General features: G+C 46.4%; 2 protein-coding genes across 34 annotated transcripts in view; both read left to right on the forward strand.

The window, feature by feature from the left end:
- The window catches only part of LOC125745200 (calcium-independent phospholipase A2-gamma-like), a 19,293-nt gene extending 7,238 nt beyond the window's left edge, over positions 1-12,055 (forward strand). For all 19 annotated transcript variants that reach the window (XM_049017804.1, XM_049017873.1, XM_049017813.1 and 16 more), the window contains 2 exons: positions 8,394-8,589; positions 8,979-12,055. In XM_049017804.1, the coding sequence (XP_048873761.1) occupies positions 8,394-8,589; positions 8,979-9,271 (489 nt within the window). In that variant the 3' untranslated portion in view covers positions 9,272-12,055. The remainder of the gene's footprint in view (positions 1-8,393; positions 8,590-8,978) is intronic.
- Positions 12,056-13,940: 1,885 nt separating this feature from the next.
- LOC125739790 (neuronal cell adhesion molecule-like) overlaps positions 13,941-21,273 on the forward strand; it is a 69,241-nt gene continuing 61,908 nt past the window's right edge. For 5 of the 15 annotated variants that reach the window (XM_049010248.1, XM_049010275.1, XM_049010345.1 and 2 more), the window contains exon 1: positions 13,943-14,100. The gene's annotated coding sequence lies outside the window, so the exon portion shown is untranslated. Of the gene's footprint in view, positions 14,101-21,273 lie in introns of all 15 variants that reach the window. The other 10 variants (XM_049010300.1, XM_049010302.1, XM_049010330.1 and 7 more) reach the window with 5 other exon arrangements.

The raw sequence follows: 21,273 nt of genomic DNA on the forward strand, positions 1-21,273 counted from the left end.
GAGCCATTCACACCATGGATGCCTGTGATTCCCTCATGGTCCTCCAGTGTAGTAAGGGGTCAGCAGTACCTGCTCATCAGCCTTATTCCTGGTAGAGATTTCAGCCTGTTTCTTTACTCATTAGTTTATGAGAGATATGTGATTTTAGGAAACCAAATCTCTAGCAAAAGAATTACCATGAGAATCGATGTAGGGATCACACTGTATAAGGGGATCATGCTGTATAAGGGAGGTACTGTATAAGGGGATCACACCGTATAGGGGGATCACACTGTATAAGGGAGGCACCGTATAAGGGGATCACACTGTATAAGGGGATCATGCTGTATAAGGGAGGAACTGTATAAAGGGATCACACTGTATAAGGGGATCATGCTATATAAGGGGATCACACTGTATAAGGGGATCATGCTATATAAGGGAGGCACTGTATAAGGGAGGCACTGTAGAAGGGGATCACGCTTTATAAGGGAGGCACTGTAGAAGGGGATCATGCTGTATAAGGGAGGCACTGTAGAAGGGGACCACACTGTATAAGGTGATCATGCTGTATAAGGGAGGCACTATATAAGGGCATCACACTGTAAGGAAGGCATTGTAGAAGGGGATCACACTGTGTAAGGGAGGCCCTGTATAAGGAAATCATGCTGTATAAGGGGATCATGCTGTATAAGGGAGGCACTGTTGAAGGGGATCCTGCTTTATAAGGGAGGCACTACAGAAGGGTATCACACTGTGTAAGGGAGGCACTGTAGAAGGGGATCATGCTGTATAAGGGAGGCACTGCATAAGGGGATCATGCTGTATAAGGGAGGCACTGTATAAGGGCATCACGCTGTGTAAGGGAGGCACTGTATAAGGGCATCACACTGTATAAGGGCATCACACTGTATAAGGGCATCACGCTGTATAAGGGCATCACGCTGTATAAGGGCATCACGCTGTATAAGGGGATTACGCTGTATAAGGTGATCACACTGTATAAGGGGATCACACTATAAGGGTGGCACTGTAGAAGGGGATCACGCTTTATGAGGGAGGCACTGTAGAAGGGGATCACGCTGTATAAGGGAGGCACTGTAGAAGGGGATCACGCTGTATAGGGGAGGCACTGTATAAGGGGATCACACTGTGTTAGGGAGGCACTGTAGAAGGGGATCACGCTGTATAAGGGGATCATGCTGTATAAGGGAGGTACTGCAAGGAAATGTGTTTCAGAGTCTTTGGAATTTTTACTCTGCTATCATTATCAAAAACATAAGTGATGATGTAATATTTAACCCACTGCGAACTGGATCACCCCCTCTTTAATGCTGCCCCCTGCCATTTGCGTCTGTTGCAGTACTTTGAAACATAAGGTTTTTCTTTCAGGGAAAAGCCTTAAGCAGGTTGCTGAAGGGAGTGTTTCATGGCAAATTAGAGTAACTTGTTTCATCGGTCCTGAGCATCTTTTGTGATCTTGCTGGTAAAGTTGTGTAATTTATCATGTCTGCAGCGGTAGTGATGTCCTGGTCCCAGTTGTGTTAATTACAAACTCTGGAATTGCACCTGTTTTCATTATGGTCCCATGCCTGCTTTGCAGGACTCTAGATCTAAGAAGCTTGGGTTAGCCAGTCTCCTGGCTTCCCTCTCGATGTCCTCTCCATCCTCTCTGGCTACACACTGGTCAGTCTCCTGGCTTCTCTCTCGATGTCCTCTCCATCCTCTCTGGCTACACAGTGGTCTGTCTCCTGGCTTCCCTCTCGATGTCCTCTCCATCCTCTCTGGCTACACACTGGTCAGTCTCCTGGCTTCTCTCTCGATGTCCTCTCCATCCTCTCTGGCTACACAGTGGTCAGTCTCCTGGCTTCTCTCTCGATGTCCTCTCCATCCTCTCTGGCTACACAGTGGTCTGTCTCCTGGCTTCTCTCTCGATGTCCTCTCCATCCTCTCTGGCTACACAGTGGTCAGTCTCCTGGCTTCTCTCTCGATGTCCTCTCCATCCTCTCTGGCTACACACTGGTCAGTCTCCTGGCTTCCCTCTCGATGTCCTCTCCATCCTCTCTGGCTACACACTGGTCAGTCTCCTGGCTTCCCTCTCGATGTCCTCTCCATCCTCTCTGGCTACACACTGGTCAGTCTCCTGGCTTCCCTCTCGATGTCCTCTCCATCCTCTCTGGCTACACACTGGTCAGTCTCCTGGCTTCCCTCTCGATGTCCTCTCCATCCTCTCTGGCTACACAGTGGTCTGTCTCCTGGCTTCTCTCTCGATGTCCTCTCCATCCTCTCTGGCTACACAGTGGTCAGTCTCCTGGCTTCTCTCTCGATGTCCTCTCCATCCTCTCTGGCTACACAGTGGTCTGTCTCCTGGCTTCTCTCTCGATGTCCTCTCCATCCTCTCTGGCTACACAGTGGTCAGTCTCCTGGCTTCTCTCTCGATGTCCTCTCCATCCTCTCTGGCTACACACTGGTCTGTCTCCTGGCTTCCCTCTCGATGTCCTCTCCATCCTCTCTGGCTACACAGTGGTCTGTCTCCTGGCTTCCCTCTCGATGTCCTCTCCATCCTCTCTGGCTACACAGTGGTCAGTCTCCTGGCTTCTCTCTCGATGTCCTCTCCATCCTCTCTGGCTACACAGTGGTCTGTCTCTTGGCTTCTCTCTCGATGTCCTCTCCATCCTCTCTGGCTACACACTGGTCAGTCTCCTGGCTTCCCTCGCGATGTCCTCTCCATCCTCTCTGGCTACACAGTGGTCAGTTTCCTGGCTTCTCTCGCGATGTCCTCTCCATCCTCTCTGGCTACACACTGGTCAGTTTCCTGGCTTCTCTCTCGATGTCCTCTCCATCCTCTCTGGCTACACACTGGTCAGTTTCCTGGCTTCTCTCTCGATGTCCTCTCCATCCTCTCTGGCTACACACTGGTCAGTTTCCTGGCTTCTCTCTCGATGTTCTCTCCATCCTCTCTGGCTACACACTGGTCAGTTTCCTGGCTTCCCTGTCGATGTCCTCTCCATCCTCTCTGGCTACACAGTGGTCTGTCTCTTGGCTTCTCTCTCGATGTCCTCTCCATCCTCTCTGGCTACACACTGGTCAGTTTCCTGGCTTCCCTGTCAATGTCCTCTCCATCCTCTCCGGTTTCACAGAGGCCAGTCTCCTGGCTCCTGGCTACACAGTGGTCAGTCTCCTGGCTTCTCGAACGATGTCCCCCTTATCCTGTCCGGTTTCACAGTGGCCTGTCTCAGAACGCGCCCTCATGTGTATGTCACGGCTTAAACTCTGTGGATCCTGCCCATCTAGGGCCCTGTGCCCAGGCTCACTTAAGAAGTGACGTGTAGTCCTGCCGGTAATGTGCCTTTCCTGGTTCCTTCAGCGGACTTCAGAGCAGTGCTGTCGCGGCTCTCCTCATCGGCACGTCACGTTCGTTTCACAGGCATCTATGAGCCACCGCCCCTGAATCCCTCGCTGCCCCTGAATCCCTCGCTGCCCCTGTCATTTCTCTTGTGTAAGAAGTGTTTTCAGTGGCTAATATTCTGGCCCCATGTTAATTCCTGCCACCCACCACACTGAGTGTTAGGGGTAACTTTTTCCTTATAATAATAATAATAATAATAATAATAATAATAATATTTACCCATCATGCAGTTGCTGAATGAGATTTTGTGTCATGGTGCCAGTTAATGACCACTGTCTAATGTACTCCCCCCGCTGGGTTATTTGCATATTGGGTTCATGCCCCGTTCTCAGCTTTCCGGTTTTCTGCCGGCCCTGGGTCTCCGCAGGGAGGGCAGGTACTGTAGAGCCCCTCCCTAGGCTTGTCTGTGGCTGCATGGTGTGATTCCCACACTCACGTTCTGTATGCCCGCGTACCTCTGTGGGATTATCCGTGACCCCGATTACGCTCACAGCGGCGACACGCTGCCCCGGGATGCTGTGCCCCGGTTCCACTGACTTTCCATCATTCCTTTCAATGCGATATATAGCAGCGACATGCTGTATGACTCTCTGCTGCTGCGCTGTCATCTCCGCAGCTTCTCCTTGTCTTGGAAGCACGACTGAACTGATGTGTTTCACTTGTGATTTGCGATGCCGTTCACTATGAGCCAGCAGTATGGTGAGTGGTATGAATCTTCGAGGATTCCTCCTTTGTTTTCATGACTTGTCCTGCCAAACAGATGGTTGGCTGTGGGAAATTTGAGACTCTGACAAAGTAGTTCCACGAGGAAAATGTGCTCATCACCACAATACAACCTCTGTAATGTTAAGAAACTGAATATTCCACCAAGAAATGTTAGCAAAACCAGTTTGTTTCAGTGTAATTGTTGCAGCCCATAAATCAACGTTGAATCCTCTTTCGTGGAGTTAAAGTTTTGATGAGGCTCTCTCATTACCAAACCCTACAGCCCTTCCCCAGTGTGAGTGTGAAGCGTGACCCACCCCCCCTAATGAATAATCACCTCCCCCATACTGTCCCCAGGACCTTATCACTGGTCTGGCCATACTAGTAAGGCTTCATCAGCCTCACTTCCTGCTTGACAATGTCACCTGACAAAGTGATCTTCAGCGCCCTCTGACCTTCCGGTCATGAGTCGGCAGGGAAGATGAGTCAAGGGTCACGTTATATAACATTAATACCCTTTGACCAGGCATTCATTGCTGCCATAATGGCGGAAACTGAACTGGCTGCTGTTTTCTGAGGTTCTAATTCATTTTCCATGTTTTATGTTTTTTATTTTTTTTTGCAGGAATACATTTAAAAACACAACGTCCATAAATAAAGCAAATCCCTGAATGACTACAAATACACTTACAATGTGAGCAATACTGAGTTTAGATAGTAACTCTATAGCATAAGGCTCCTATTTAACAAACTTCTCAAGACTTCCCTCTGCACATAGACCGTATGTAAGCAGTGTCCCCTGTGATTCCCATCTGTGCTGCCTGGGAAAGCTGAGTAAACTACACTGAGGGAGACCTTAATGATGTGAAGGTCCATCACAAGCCCCCAGGACTGTGGGCGCCTTGGGACACTGAGGGCTGCAATCAGGCCAAGACGTCATGGTCCTTCTGCTGTTCTGCCTTGGTTCTTAGGGGTGTGATACCTCCTCTTCTAGCATTGACATTCTGCGTCTTCTCCATTACTCCTACTGTCTGATAGATTACTCTGCCACTGCGTGCTTTAGCTGACGGGCCTAAATGGCATGCACACTGGGCACCTCTTGTCTTCTGTGCGGAGTTAATTCTTGTCATCTTTAAGTGGAAGAACAAATGAAATGATTTGTGTTTCCGTTGTGTCCTCTGTGCCCATGTCGTTACGAAGGCTGTTGTCCCGGGCATGTCACTGTCAGAATCCCATCACAAGTGTCACTTTCATGAACCACTAGTTGGAGAAAATGCAGCACTGGTTCATCTTCAGAAGTATTCCTGCCATCTTCCCCCTTCAGATGTTTGTTGAAGACCACAACTCTCCTACAGGGTCATGGCTTGGTTCCTAATCGCGCGGTGGCTCTATGACAAAAGTTTACATTCCGATGGGGGCAGCATTGACGTTAAGAAAGACACTCATTTAAGTAATGAATAACAGTCACAAATACTGAACTTTGAACATTAAGATATAACTGTAGTCCATTTTACTGCAGTGTTATAATGTATTTATTCATTTTGGTCATGCTTATGTGTTTTTCTTATTTACCCATAATGCAAAAATGCATTCATATACATATCAGTGGCAACAGCTGAATATAATTGGGTTAAACATTTTACTGAAACACAACAGCATTTCTGTTTTGATTTCCGAACCCACAGCTGTGCGTTTCTTTTTCTACCCCCTGCTTTTTGTGTAACTTGACATAATGTTGTTCCTAACATCACAGGCCGCCCCAGGCTGGTGACAGCAGCCTTGCCTTTTGATGGATGTGTTTCATCTGGAGCTGCAAACCCACCCTTCTCTCACCCCTATGTGGAGGGGTGACCTTTGACCCTGTCACCTTGGGTCACTCTTCTTGCGGCCTGTCTTCCTCGAACTGTGGCCACATGCAAGTCATTGTTTGGTGTCAAAGCGTGGCCCAAATTTCTCCCAGCTTGAAATCATCCTTGGGAAGGGGGTTAACATCAAAATATTCACCCCCAAAGTGAAATTTAAAAAATGATGGCAAAGCGCAGTGGCATGCTGCCAGCAGGGAGTCTGCCCGCTCTCTGCTGTTCGATGGCTGCCCAAACGTCTTTAGGCTGGAGGCCTTCTTCTATGTGAATGACTCGTTTGTTTAAAGCTCCGTCACGTCTGTATGTCCTGAATGGAGCTCTAAGATTAAAACTTGTTTTTTTTTTTGTTCTTTTCATAAGTGTTAAAGGCACAAGTTTGACTGCAGAGTGGCTGAACGGTTTCCCGTAGCGGTAAACGGCATTTTCAGCCTCACGCTGTCCGTTCTTACTGCGTGCTTTCTTTAGGCTTGTGTGTGTCCTTGCTGCTGAAAAGGACTCTCTTATTTATATTGCCGTTTTCAGTGCAGCACGCTTAAAGCAGTGATGCTCACATGTGACGGGCGCAGTTGGATTGTGCTGAAACGGAGCATTAGCCTGAGTTTTAGCCCTGGACCAGCAAAGTCAGGAGACCACAGGTACGCTAATGGGTATTAAATGGCAGAACTGACGTTCATATGGGTGAGGCACGGAGCCCAGTGACGTTAAAACTGCTGAAACCTTCTGTTCACTGCTCATTTTCTGACCACATTTGGCTTCCCATGTGACCTTTTGGAGAAGCTACATCTCTCTCCCTGGGTCACCATTCACTTTCTAGGCTGCAGAAACATGACCAGGACTCTGTGACGTGTTTGACATTGAGAACCGTCCTGGCACTTAGCTTTCAGTGCCACGTCTTTGCCCTTTCAGTTCAGCAGCAGCACATCGTATGAAGGCCTCATTTGCGTTATACGCTACCAAATATGTCCATGTTATATTGGTGTGAGTCACTATCAGTCCAGACGAGCACTTTATAATGGCTGTCAGTTGAGGGACTAAATGATATATTTATTTATTTATGTATTTTTGAAAACAATAAACTGATTGTGTTACGGTACGAAGCAGGAGTCTTGGCACGGCGACCTCATGTAGATGGGAGCTGTTAGCATATAGTGGCCACTTTATTTTTTATTTTTATACTTTATTTTTTTCCCTAAGTTGGTTGTTCTTGGTTCTGTAATTGCAGGAGTTCGTGCAGCATACTGTCATTTACTGTGATTTTAATGAGTCACTTGATTGATTGTCCTGCTCTTTGTAATTTGCTCTGTCAAAGTCAGCATTGGCTTTGCAGTTATTTTTCCCAAAGCCACCGCAAGCATCTTATTTCGTTTGTCTGTATATACATATATGGCAGTGAAGCAGTTTCCCCTGCTAACTTACATGAGGTTACTGATACTGCTGTGACTGACTGGTCCTCCTGCACTAATATTTTAGCACCTTAAAACTGCAGTGCCGCACCTTCATATCTGCACCTTAAAACTGCAGTGCCGCACCTTCATATCTGCACATTAAAACTGCAGTGCTGCACCCTCGTGTATGCACCTTAAAACTGCAGTGCCGCACCTTCATATCTGCACCTTAAAACTGCAGTGCTGCACCCTCGTATTTGCACCTTAAAACTGCAGTGCTGCACCCTCATATATGCACCTTACTACAGTGCAATGTGTATAGAGCTTTTTACCAGAATATTTCTTAGTGAATTCTCACAGATATGTATTCCTGTGTCATATGCTTGTACAGTTTAGTTACTTAATGTTGTGCAGTTATTAAATGTTATTTATGTCAGTGCAGAGGGAGCTCCTAAATGTCATTGTACTGTCAAAACAAATTCTTGATCTTGATGATTAAAAAGCTGCTAGTTGTGTGGCCGAATCTGCCTGAACCCCTCAGGTTCCGGAGCCCTCTCTCTGGAACATGCAGAGTCGTCTGGCCCTTTGTGAAGTTTGTCATCTGGTTGACTTGGAGTTGAAACAGAGCTGATGCCCCCCCCCACGTCCACACATTATGCTCCCAGAGGCCACATGTGTGCTGGTTCCAGCCCCCACTGTCTGTGTTCCAGCCCCCACTGCTCTGGACAGCTTCATTCTGTTTGTCTGCACACTATTAATTTGGAAGAAACTGGAAGCCTTAGGTCACCCGTAGCTCCCATTTATGTCGACCATCATCATCAGTCACTGGTACAAACACTAAACCAATAAACCAGACACTGGCCAGTTACCCTTCGCCTTGGCAAATCTTGTTTTTGTTTGTAATTTCCCGGATTTCTTAAGCTCCATTTTTCTCACGGTGTTTCCGTATCAGTCTGTCACCGGTGAGATTTTCTGAGCTATTGTTACCTCCTACATGCATCCTGTAACCCTGCTGTAACCCCTGTGACCTCTGACTCGACCTTTATGCCACAGGATGGTGGCCTCCTGGTCAACAACCCCACAGCAGTGGCTCTCCACGAGAGTCAGTGTCTGTGGCCCGGCGCCCGGCTGCAGTGCGTGGTGTCACTGGGCACCGGCCGGCTGGAGAGCTCGGCTCGCTACAACACCACCTACACCAGCCTGAAGACCAAGCTGAGCCACGTCATTAGCAGTGCCACAGACACTGAAGGTGGGTGGGTGGGCCTTCCTGCCATGTCTCATTACACAGAGCAGAGCACAGCTTTATTATTCAAAAACCAATTAGTGATTTGTCCCATATTTTCATATGCATTTCATACCCTCTGCTCAGAAAATTTAACCATGGGGACCCCCCCCCCATACGCTTGTCAGATTTTATCTGCAACAGGGGTAGCGTTCGTGAGATCTTCAGGGGGCTATTGCCCCAAATTGTCCCTGGTATAAAAACATAAATTATTTCTGTCTCATTAGTTGGTTGGCATCGTATTCCCTAATAAGAGCATATACCGCATTCATTTGTGTGCTGTGTTGTATTTTGTGCACCTGTGCATTTAAAATGTTTTATATCTACCCCCCCTCTCCCCTCACCACCACCATCAGAGGTTCACACCATGCTGGATGCCCTCCTCCCCCCCAACACCTACTTCCGCTTCAACCCCTACCTGAGTGAGGACATCCCCCTGGATGAGCGGCGGAGGGAGCGTCTGGCGCTGCTGCAGCTTGAGGGCCAGTGTTACCTGGAGCGCAATGAGCACAAACTGCGCAGGGCGGCCAGTGTGCTGCTGGGGGAAAAGAGCGCCCTCCAGAGGCTTGGCGAGAGGGCTGCGCTCAGGGGAACCATGCTTCGTGGCATGAAACGTGTCCCCTTCTTCTCAAGGTCCTGGACCTCATGAAGCTGGGTTCACGTCAGACCTCAGTACTTTATAATGCTCTCTTTCAAAGGGAGGACCATTTGTTGTAATTGCAAAGCATAAAGAACAACATTCTGCCCTCCTCCATGGCCAGTGAGATGTTAATGGGTCGTCAGCCTGTGTCCTTCTGGTCATCAGGGGCAGGTCAACAAACAGCGCTCAGAAATCTGACGAGCAAAACAAAAGTGTCATGGTTAGAAGTGGGAAATCCAGTGCCCCCCCTTACCCTCTGCTCCAGTGCCCCCCTTTATCCTCTGCTCCAGTGCCCCCCTTTATCCTCTGCTCCAGTGCCCCCCTTACCCTCTGCTCCAGAGCCCCCCCTTACCCTCTGCTCCAGTGCCCCCCTTACCCTCTGCTCCAGTGCCCCCCTTACCCTCTGCTCCAGTGACCTCCCCCTACCCTCTGCTCCAGTGACCTCCCCCTACCCTCTGCTCCAGTGCCCCTTCTTACCCTCTGCTCCAGTGCCCCCCTTACCCTCTGCTCCAGTGACCTCCCCCTACCCTCTGCTCCAGTGCCCCCCCTTACCCTCTGCTCCAGTGACCTCCCCCTACCCTCTGCTCCAGTGCCCCCTCTTTACCCTCTGCTCCAGTGCCCCCCCCCCTTTACCCTCAGCTCCAGTGGCCCCCCCCCCATATCCAGCGTGACAGGGATTCCTTCTCTGTGTCCTGGGCAAGATGAGGCAACGTCCTTCCAGGGGTCATACCTGAAATTCCGGAAATACTGCCTCACCTGCGCAGGTCATACTGTATGGCTTTTGTCTATTCATATGTCCATCGATCCATTTTCTGTACTGCATATCCAGTGCAGGGTCAAGGTGACCCTGGAGCCTATCCCACGATGCACTGGGCACCAGGTGGGGGACACCCTGCACGGGCCGCCGGATAAGGTGACTGGATATGAAACGTTTGACTGCAGGGTTTACTGGAGGCGTGTTTGGCTCCTCATTATCCTTAATGCTGGTTATTTATCCCATTACTGTTGGGGTTGGTTGGTTTCTGCTCCAGTGTTTTTAAAATGTTTGTCACATTTATACAAAAAAAGCTACATTTTCTTTTGCCGTTTTACCTCATCAACCTCATTTTTACTTTCTGTTTCTCTTTGAATGTACAAACTATGGCCAGTATTGCAGGTGTATGAGGTAGCACTGTTAGTTTGACACAAGGTTTCATTGCTACTCGAAGAAGAGTTACTGGTCTGCTGGCTTTTGCTGGATTTCCATTTATAAAGACTGCAGACACTTTTTTATAGAAAATAATGCACAGTTTAATCTGATAGGACATCTGTATGGTTTACTCAAATTTTAATAATACATCTGTGGGAGATTTAAACTCATGGGGTTACTAATCTCTCCCCTAAGCTGTTATCCTACAAAATTCAGGCAGCCAGAGAATAAAAGCCGACACAATCCCAAATGGTCTCCTTGTTACTGAATAATATAAACTGCACCTCCGCTAAGTGTTCTGTATCACAATTATAATGCACGGTTTATTTCCCAGTTGAGTTTTGCTTTTGTTATTAGTTTGGATGGAAGAATCTTGGATTATTGCTAGTTATTTGTATGAGATAAATTCATTACTTTTTAAGAGCTTGAGAATCAGGCCGTGCGTTCTAATTCAGCCGTGGGCTCTCTGATGTGAGCTACAGCTAAATGTAATGATGTCTGTGCTGATGAGATTGCTTGGCTGCCTGCTGCCGTCTGTGGATGAATAACGATTCAGATCAGAGTAAATGTAGGGGCCGTCACATTGGCAAACTGGAAATACACACACATCTACCTGTTGATGTCAGAGTGCTGTGGACAAAAAACAAATGGATTGTTTTAGAACCACTGAGTTGCTATTGGTGAGAATCTTTGTTTTTCTGCTGAAGTCACGTGACAGGCCATGGATTCTTCTCTGCTAGCATGATTTTAGGCACAAACTGGCCCCACCCCTCTGAGCGGCAGGAAGAAAAACACAAGCCCCCCACGTGCAAACATCGCTTTCAGGGAGACATAATTCCGGGCCTCCAGATAGCCTCCGGAGAATTCTGCCGCTTTAAATGGCGTGGCCTGAAATGGCTGAACATCACCCATGAATTTAAGCGGCAGCTGCTATTTCATGCATGCTCTATATTGTTAAATTGGCCAGATAATGGAATGAAATAAATTGTTTTCTCACAGCTGTTCCCAGAAATGATTGCCTGACCAGACTGCTGTTCGCCCTCTGCTGTCTATTTATTATTATTATTATTATTATTACTTTAGCAGTAACACTGTAAAGAGATAACTGTATGCCTCCCCCTCCCAGTGGCAGCTAGCTAGTCAGTGGATCACTTTTCAAATTATCCTCTATTAAAATTACATTGAAAAATCTAGTTTGGTTGTTTGCCTATTGCTGATTTTCTGGTCTCTTTGTAACAAATTATTGGGGTTAAAAAAGTCAGATGTTCAGATCAAGTGGTTCATCAGATTAACAGATATATAACAGTAATGTACTCAGAATGAAGAAAATGTACATTTTTTAATGTTGCTTTAATTTTAATCTGTTGCTTCTTGTACTATAACCCCTGTGTCTCCCTTATGAAGTCCTCGCAGAAGGAGTGTGAGTGTAGATTACGGAATTGTGGGTTGCAGTCATGGAAAGCAGAGATTGTATAGGTCTTGGTGTGCATGCTTTGCATTTTCATTCGCACAGTGTATAGGAGCCCATGGATGAATTCTATTATTGTTCCCATTTTGGTGTTTATGGTTGTTTAAACCCTGGGAAATAAAATGATTCCAACACAGATGAGTTTTAGTTTTCCGTTACCATTTCATGAATGTCAAAATATTTTATGGGCAAATCCATAAAAATCATCAATTAAAATTGCATAATACCGTCATCAACTTTCTAGTCTTGGTTGTGATCTATTCTCTTTTCCACCAGATTAATAGTCAGTCTGCTTCCAAAAATGAATGAATTGCATCTTGTATGAACTGGTTTCCATGGCACTTGTTCATTTCAGCCCTCACAGCATCACTCCATCTTTCCATCAGCGTTTTGCTGGGCACATGCATCGCCGTGGTTACAGGTACTGCCTCAGACAGCCTAGGATGTACCCAGCTAAGCAATATTAAATATCATTATACAAACACAGCTCATATCTTAATAAATTCCTTGATGTCTCCAAGCGAGCCAGGCTTCATGGGGAAGCTGGGTGGGTCTGGCTCACCCAATCACAAGCCTGGCCCTCCCTAATGCTGGACAAATGCCAAACAATCTGTTTTTTTGATTATTGTAAATAGGGCCAAGCAAAAATTCTGTAGATTGACACCCTTTCCGAGAATCCCGGGGCCCACTGGATTTCTGAGGGCTTGGGCTGGTGTTGCTTCGCTTTACAAACTGTTACTTATATATATGCTAGCAAAAGTCCCACGATGCTTTGCTGCAGGTGAAGTGGGGGCATCTCGGCGAAGCCTCATGGATGATATATGGTATATATGATGGTATATGATAAGCCGATGATCCAGGTGAGGGTTTGTGTGGGAGAGGGCTGTTCTCCTGCAGCCAGATACTCATGGTTTTGCTTTATGTTCTGTAGCACATTAGTAGCTCTGGGACCCATCGTCAAGAGATCAGAATGATCCATTTCCAGCACGGATTCATTACCACTCTCAGTTCAGGCCGCAGAGGAAATGCAAATTATTCTATGCAACTCATGAGTTTGACCTAAATATTGTTGAGTTTAAATATTATCCTGTACATTACACACGTATTTTATCACATTCCAATACTTTCTGTAACAGCTTCCTCAGGAAGATATCGTATCTTCGGTTTTCTTACTGTGTAGAATGGGTGATAATGTGATCCTTGCTATATAACATAAATTTTGTGGAATCTCTGTAACAGTAGCTCTGCTTGACACCTCGTCTTTTGTAGAAACCATCTGGTAACCCCCCCCCCCCCCCCCCCCCTGCTCCAGTTATGGTAAGGGGCGATATTTCCAGAAGCACGTTGCTTCTAAGCTGGTTCTTCTTAAACAGAAACAGCATCTTCCACCTCCATTCGTGGCTTTTTGGTCATGAGTAAAAACCCAGATCTAAAAAATAATGAACTTAGACTTTTCTAATTACACAGTGAAGCTTTATAGCAGAAACACCTGTTTCTATTCGGCATATTGCTATTATCATTTGTGTGAGTATGGTCTTGCTCCCCCGCATGTTCCTTACAGTCCACATCACCTATTTTAGCCTGTCAACCTGCTTCCACTCTTGTTGTTGAACAATTCTGATGTACCTCGGCCATCGCAGCCCTGAGAACTGCAGCTCAGAGGCACCAAGAGCTTTAAAGTGCCTTTAAATGTTCTTGCTCTTTAAATGTCTATGGTGGATTTAATTATTCATAGAAATTCACAGGAAACACTGGGACATGCTGTGCAACAGAATCATAAACCCAAATATGAAATGTGTATTATGTATGTCATTCTAACGGCAATGGTTCGTAATGACAAAGGTATCGGAAACACACCGCAGTTACAAAAGGAAAAAAAACTGCAATAACTCAGTTGAACTTTCGCTAAATATTTTAATCTTAAGTCAATGTTGCTTCGTGCCGATTGCTAGTGCAGCGACCACAGGCTGCACGGGCCCGGCGTTCCGGCCACCGGCAGCCGGTGTCGCTGCTGTAACGCCGTCATGGAGCTTGCGCAGTAAAGGCACGACTGGCAGCTTTAAACAGGGAGCTGCTGGGAGCGGACTGGGGAATCGGCGCTGCCTGGACGGGGCTCCGCAGCACGGAGGCGAGACACGGCCGCTTCTAATGCACCTGCAACATCAGCATCGGCATTCGGAGGTTAGTGCATTTCGAAATTATAAAGTGCAGCAAATTGCCAGGCAGGTGTGCATCTGACAGCAGCGTTAGCTGTTTCCTAATATAAAAATGCGCATTTGGTGCAGTCGGCACCAGGACGAGGGGGAGGGTTTCTAGTTGTGGCTTTTCCATAGCAACTGGCAGTACTGCGGATATTTATCCGTATCCCTCAGGTGTGAATGGATGGGCCTCGGCTATACGAGCCAAATGCCCATCATATGGACATTTTACAGCGCAGATACAGTTTTCTTTAACGATCGGTGACAACAGCGCTGTTTCAAGTATCCCGCGAGTGCTGATAGCTCAAATAAATGTTACGTCTCGTTAATAATGGGCACGTTGTGCTGTAATTGATTTTTTCCTAAAACGTTACGCCATTAATTCATGTGCTTGCTCGCTGTTCCTCTACTGCCTTCTTCGATTTCAGTTTACCTGTATTTACTTTCCACCCTGAGCAAATGGATGGATGGATGGATGGGTGGGTGGGTGGATGGACGGATAGATGGATGGATTTTATTTACTATCGACGATGCTGGGAAATGCATATTATGATTCAGAAAGTCGCAGTATTCAGTATTATTGTTCAAGCATACGTTGCCAAACGCAGCATTTAGCTGCGCTATTCATTTTAAAATCAGTTTGCTTAATGCATTGATATCGGTTTGTAAATGCAATGCTGTTACACCTGACTGATATTATGGGAAACCAGGCTGTAACATACGTAGATTTTGATGACGATTCCTAATTGTCTATAACATTTTATTGGTGGTTATCCATTAGGAAATTTTATATTATATATATATATATATATATATATATATATATATATATATATATATATATATATATATATATATATATATATATATATAATTTGCGATTCGGCATTATTATTTCGTTTCCTATTTTTTGGGTAAGCTTTCGACATTGCGTGCCAGTGTCAACCATTCCGCAAATTGATATTTCTTGCGTATTATATGCCGTCGTGTTTATAGGCACTAAACATTACAGCTCATTTAGTAATTACTGCTAGTTTTCGGTTTAATTTTGGATGGGTGTGTCCGATTGTGTCATTAACATGAAATGGAAAATGCAAGCATTCGAAAGGCTTTGAATAAATGGTGTTTGGTATAGACCATTCAGGCCATACAGCAGACGTCATGGATTTCGTTATGTACCGGGCAAAAATTGCAGGTATATTAAAGCACTATAGCTGGTCACGGCATCACACCAGTCTAACACCAGCAATGACGTTAAGCTTATGTCAGTAACCTTCCATCAAAACAAGCATACTGTACATCCCCACTTAAGATGGCATCCCCTGGATTTTTTTTTACCTATTTATCTTCTCTATTATCTTTTTTGAACTGCTTCAGGTGAAACCGCTAATTGCTTTAAGTAGGATATACTGCCAAAGTAGGCACCAATTCCTTTCTGATGGAAATCACTTTTCAGAAGAGTTTTATTTTAGCATCAAATCGAGACAAAATGGAAAGCCGCCATGCAGACATGCCAAAGTGTTTTGCGCTGATTTTTAAAATACTTTTTCTCTGGCGGCTGCATCTGTGTGGTCATTTGCTGTGTTTGAGCATTTTGATGAACTTTCACCAGTGTCGTAGACCATAAAAAAATCTTCTTAATCTAGTGCCAGTGAAACAGACTGTTTGTGAAGTACGTGTGGTTCAGACAACCCCAAAACTGGCCAGGGGTTATGGGAAAAGACGCCTCTGAGGGAGGAGAGGGTTTGGGGCCGTTCAGATGAATGTCTTTCATTCAGCCATGTGGGCTCACAAGCATGCAAGCTATTCTGCTAACCATGCTAACTGCTTTCACGGCTCTTCCGCTTCCCGTGTCTGCCTTTGGTGTGGCTGAGAACAATGCTATTGTGCTTCTGGTCAGACAGACCTCAGTCACCCAAAGGGAGCGCCCACTCAGGCGAGAGCTACTAAAACGTGACCGATAGCCATCAAAGGCCCGCGATCCTCCGGCGTCTCATGTGGGCTCGCGGTGCTACACTGTTCGCTTCCAGGAACTGGCTCACATACCATTATTGATGATTATTGGAACTGGATGAATGGGTGAATTGTTTAAGGTTACTGAAGTGGGAGGCAAGCAACATTTGAGTAACACTGGGCAACACTGGAGTAACACTGGGCAACATTGGAGTAACACTGGGCAACATTGGAGTAACACTGAGCAACATTGGAGTAACACTGAGCAGTGTTATTTCAGGACTATTGTTCTTACATCAACTTTGCCTTTGATATTTTCATAGCTTAGAGAAGCTAATAATTTGTTAAAAAAAGAATGGCGATACTAATAGATCTCAAATATGGGTTTATCCATATGGTACTGTGTAGTTATTAATGAATACACTTATTGTCATTTCTCTTAGTCATGAATACCTCCACATTGTGAATCACACTTCATCGTGGTTGTAAGCAACCTGGTTTCGCTCTCCCTTAGCCTGGGGGAAAAGTGCACCTATTGACGATATTTGCCAAAATCACCTCTGACATTATCTATGTGGCTGCCAAGGTTCGACATTTGTTAAATTTACTGTACTGCGGATAGCTGGCATTAAACGTATCAGTTTAATTAAGAGGCTACTCCAGCACTGTAAAGTAAATCGGCTTCTTATTATCGCATCACGAGGTATAATTCAGATCACTGGCGCAGTCTCAACGTGGCTGGAAATTGTGGTTCGTAATTGTCCTGCCAATGTTACCGAAAAAAGCAGTTTTATTTGTCAATGGAGCTCTGGAGAGTGAATGGAATGCGCTTTGGCTACCATAGCATATTGGGGGTTGGCAACTCACTGGTGCATTATTTCGTTTTGGGGGGGTGAGCTTGCAGACGGGGCCCCCACCCTGGCACGGCGCCTCTTGTCTTCTCTCATTCACGGACTTCCTGACAACAGGCACGGTGGAGCTGGTTTAACTGGTGTCCAGTTACCTTCGCTACGGGGAGTGATTCTTCCTCTGGCGACCTTTGCTGTGAATGTGACCCCTGTGGGGAGCAGGACTGTGGGCTTGAGGCTTAGCCTTGTTTGCCAAGGGGACCCTCTGCATGGCAGCGAGGCGGCAGAGGTGGGGTCCCTGTCACACCTTGTCGCTAATTCGCTCTCATTATGAAGCAACACAGTGTGTCGTTAGGGACCCTAGACTCTGTTCTCTCTCTCTCTCTCTCTCTCTCACTCACACACACACACACACACACATACACACACATAAGGATAATGTATCTACTGTATATCTTTGTGGAGAGTCTCCATTCAATTCTATTGGCATGACTGTAATCGCAACTATTTCATCCTTCCCAGCTCGAACCTTAACTATAAGTAACCAGATAAAATATAAGACTTTTGGAATTTTGAGTTTTTTAGTTTAATTCACAGATATTTATACAATAAATTTTTCTTTGTGGGGATCAAAAAATGGCTCCTACACACACACACAGACGCACACACACACATACACACGCACACACACACGCATACACACACACGAACAGACACACATACACACACGCACAGACACATGCACACACACACACGCACAGACACACATACACACACACACGCACAGACACACGCACACACACAGACACATGCACACACACACACGCACAGACATGCACACACACGCACAGACACACACACGCACAGACATGCACACACACGCACACACACACACACGCATAGACACACGCACACACACACACCTCTCGCCTGCAGAGGACCCCTTTTCCCAGCCCGCTGGAGTTCGCCTGCTGAATGCAGGAAGCACAGTCGGCCATTGTGCACACGTACGGCCATTACGACTCTGCTCCTGGTGGGTCTGAATGGTGACAGTCTTGGCACGCTGGTGAACCCAATTACAGTTTCATACTGGGACAGAGCCTGAGACTAATGGTAATTGACACTCTTCCAGAGAGGGGCTCCCTTATCACACAGCTGCAACTCTTGTTGTTTTTCCGAGGTTCAGATGACTGTGATCTGGGTGGATTTGAAAATGGGAAATTTGGGTGGAAATTTGGGAAAACGTCCGATTTGCTGCTGAAATTTTAACTTTGTTATAAACCCCCCCCCCCCCCCCCCCCCCCAAAAAAAAAAAAAATCTAATAAGTACCTTCTGCTGTTTCTGGTTTGAGTCGCATTTCCTCTGCTGTAGTACTTGTACCTAAGAGCAGTTAGTGGTTTAATTCAGGCTGACCATTAAAATATGTGCACATTCATCAATACATTTATGTTAAATTTTCTTGCATGCCAGATATTTTTCTTGTTGAAGTTTCATTGTGGGGGAGTGTTGGTTTAAAAAAAAAATCATTTGGCCACCATGACAGATGGCCGAACAGGAGTCATCAAGTCCGATCACTGCTCATCGTGCCGTTAACAGAATTATTGCTACTGTTGGCTTATAATTATACTCGTCCCTTTGTCAAATGGGGGGGGCAGATAAGCAGCTATGTGCAGAGGTCCACAGCTTGAGCCGTCCTCACGATGACAATGATGAACAAGTGACGGTGGCCGTGTCTAACTGGGTGGGTGAACCGGCTAGAATATGAACCAGCAGCTTGTTGGGGCTGATGAAGAGATTTAATGTGGGGGAATCAAAGCCATTTGTAAAATGTCGAGCTGAGAAGAGAGAGAGAGCATGCTAGTCGATATACACAGTCCCACCTTACTGTCTGCTTTTGGCGGGGGCAGAGCAGGCTTGTTTCTCTTTGCTCGTCTTACTGGGGGAGGAGGGCCTCCTCTGTGTCACGGTTAGGGGTGCGGGGGCAGAGACGGGGGAGCTGTCACAAAAGGAGCCCCCCCCCCAAACATCTCCAACCTGCGTGCCGAGCCGGTCCCCGTCTGGATCTCCGGGCAGCGTTGCTCACCACGGCCATGAGAACCTGGCCCCCGTGGACGAGGGCCACTGAGAAATAATACCCGCTGCCCTGAGAAAGAGGACAAGAAGAAAGGGATGGCGATGGAGGAGATGCCAGGGGCGGAGGCCGTCCCTGGAGCAGCGTGGGGACCCGCACACGCTTCTCATATTTACACAGGAACCCAGAGAACCCTCACACTCAACATTTCAAACTTCCAAAACGACTGAATGAAAAAGCTTCTGCAGTGAAAAGCTCCAAATGCAATAAGTTATCTGAGAAGCGGTAACCAGGCTGGTTTTGCTTGACATCCCACAGTGGTGAAGATGCAGGGCAGATTAATCAGTGCAAAGCAGACTAACCATTGAGGGACCATCTGATTTCTGCCAGGAAATCTTGAACGGGAATCTTTTTCCACCAGTAATTGCATCTGGTGTGTGAATCGCACCTTCACTGCCTCTATGACTCGACTGGTGAAACTAGCATGTTTTTTATCTGTCACCTCAAGGGATAATATCTCATCATTTGACTTTTAGAGTCAGATAGAAAGTGAGTGTAATTAAAATTTTCTGCCAATTGGAATTTAATGAGATGAGTTCTATAACAGGAGTGCATGGCTGCGATTTGGAAGTAGCAAAATCACCTGCTGGGTAATGGAACTGCAAAGCACTATGGGTACAGGTTAACTCACTTGGGTATCGTCTGAATTTCCGATTCCGGTTATGCTTATCGATTCCGGTTCTTATCAATTCCCCATTTCGATTCCATGAAGGGGGCGGCATGGTGGTGCAGTGGTTAGCACTGTAAGGGGTGGCATGGTGGTACAGTGGTTAGCACTGTTGCCTCACACCTCTGGGACCCGGGTTCGAGTCTCTGCCTGGGTTACATGTGTGCGGAGTTTGCATGTTCTCCCCGTGTCATCGTGGGGTTTCCTCCGGGTACTCCGGTTTCCCCCCACAGTCCAAAGACATGCTGAGGCCAATTGGACTAAATTGCCCGTAGGAGTGCATGCGTGAGTGAATGGTGTGTGAGTGTGCCCTGCGATGGGCTGGCCCCCCATCCTGGGTTGTTCCCTGCCTCATGCCCATTGCTTCCGGGATAGGCTCCAGACCCCCCGTGACCCAGTAGGATAAGCGGTTTGGAAAATGGATGGATGGATGGATGGATGGATGGATGGATGGATGGATGGATGGATGGATGCTCACAACACCATGGCATGTTTAGGATCCGATAGGCAGAACTGAAATTTGAAAAACAAAAAAACTGGCTAGTTAAATGTAAATATCGATGAAGATGGAGGTAAGAATTTCCTGGAAAAAAAGCTTGTAAGATTACAACATTGAAACATTGACTACTAAATGCAACTCATTTTTATTTTAATTACAACTAATAACTCCTCACCTAAAAACATTTTCATTATCTTACAATGTTCAGAGTGTAAGCTGCTGTTCACCTCATTTTAAGTTTGAATACAGCACTTGCTAAGCTGTTTTATAGACCAAGTCCAAATCTGACATTTCCCCTAAACCAGCTCTGGAATATCTCTTCCCAGCAGGCGAAGAGCCCCATTTGACCATCTTAAAGTCTAACGGCGGGAATAACGGCTTCATCAGCTGATCTGGACTTTGACACCAGCCTGTGCAGCAAGGCTGACAGCACATGTCGCGCCCCACAAGGGGGGCAGATCCTGATAAGCCAATTAGAACTGTCTCCCCGGAAGGCGCCGAGAAGAGGCACGAGGGCCAAAGTAGCTTGTTAGCTCTAATCCATCTTTTTTTACAGCAGATAGATCAGGGTGATGCTTCAGACAGGGCAGGAACCCAAAGGATGAATGATTTTTTTATCATTTCATTCTTTTAGTTAAACGTGTGACAGCTGCCTTTTGCATAAAATCCAGGGGTAGCAATCAGGGGCGCCACTGGAGATTTCGGTCCCGGTGACAGTGCCAAGCAGACCAATCCAGTTATGTTCTAAATTCTTTAGGGCCCTGTCACTCAGAGGCCCCTGTAATTGTTCTAACATCCCTCCCCTTATGGTGCCCCCAGTGATAGTATATTTGCATATATTTGTTTGATGGATGAAGTGTCCAAAGTGACCTACAGGTGATGTAAGCAGTACCTGCATCAATCATGTGCAGTGTGTGCAGTGTACAGACAGGAATAGGCATTGCAGTTTGATTTGTGTGAATGTTAGAATGTTTTAGCTGTAAGGGGAGATAAAAAGGCTTCCGTATCCTGTTTTATTATCGCTCAATTTTATCCCACCGGTTCCCAGAATGTTCTG

This window comes from Brienomyrus brachyistius, chromosome 1, assembly GCF_023856365.1.
Source record: "Brienomyrus brachyistius isolate T26 chromosome 1, BBRACH_0.4, whole genome shotgun sequence".
NCBI lineage: Eukaryota > Metazoa > Chordata > Actinopteri > Osteoglossiformes > Mormyridae > Brienomyrus > Brienomyrus brachyistius.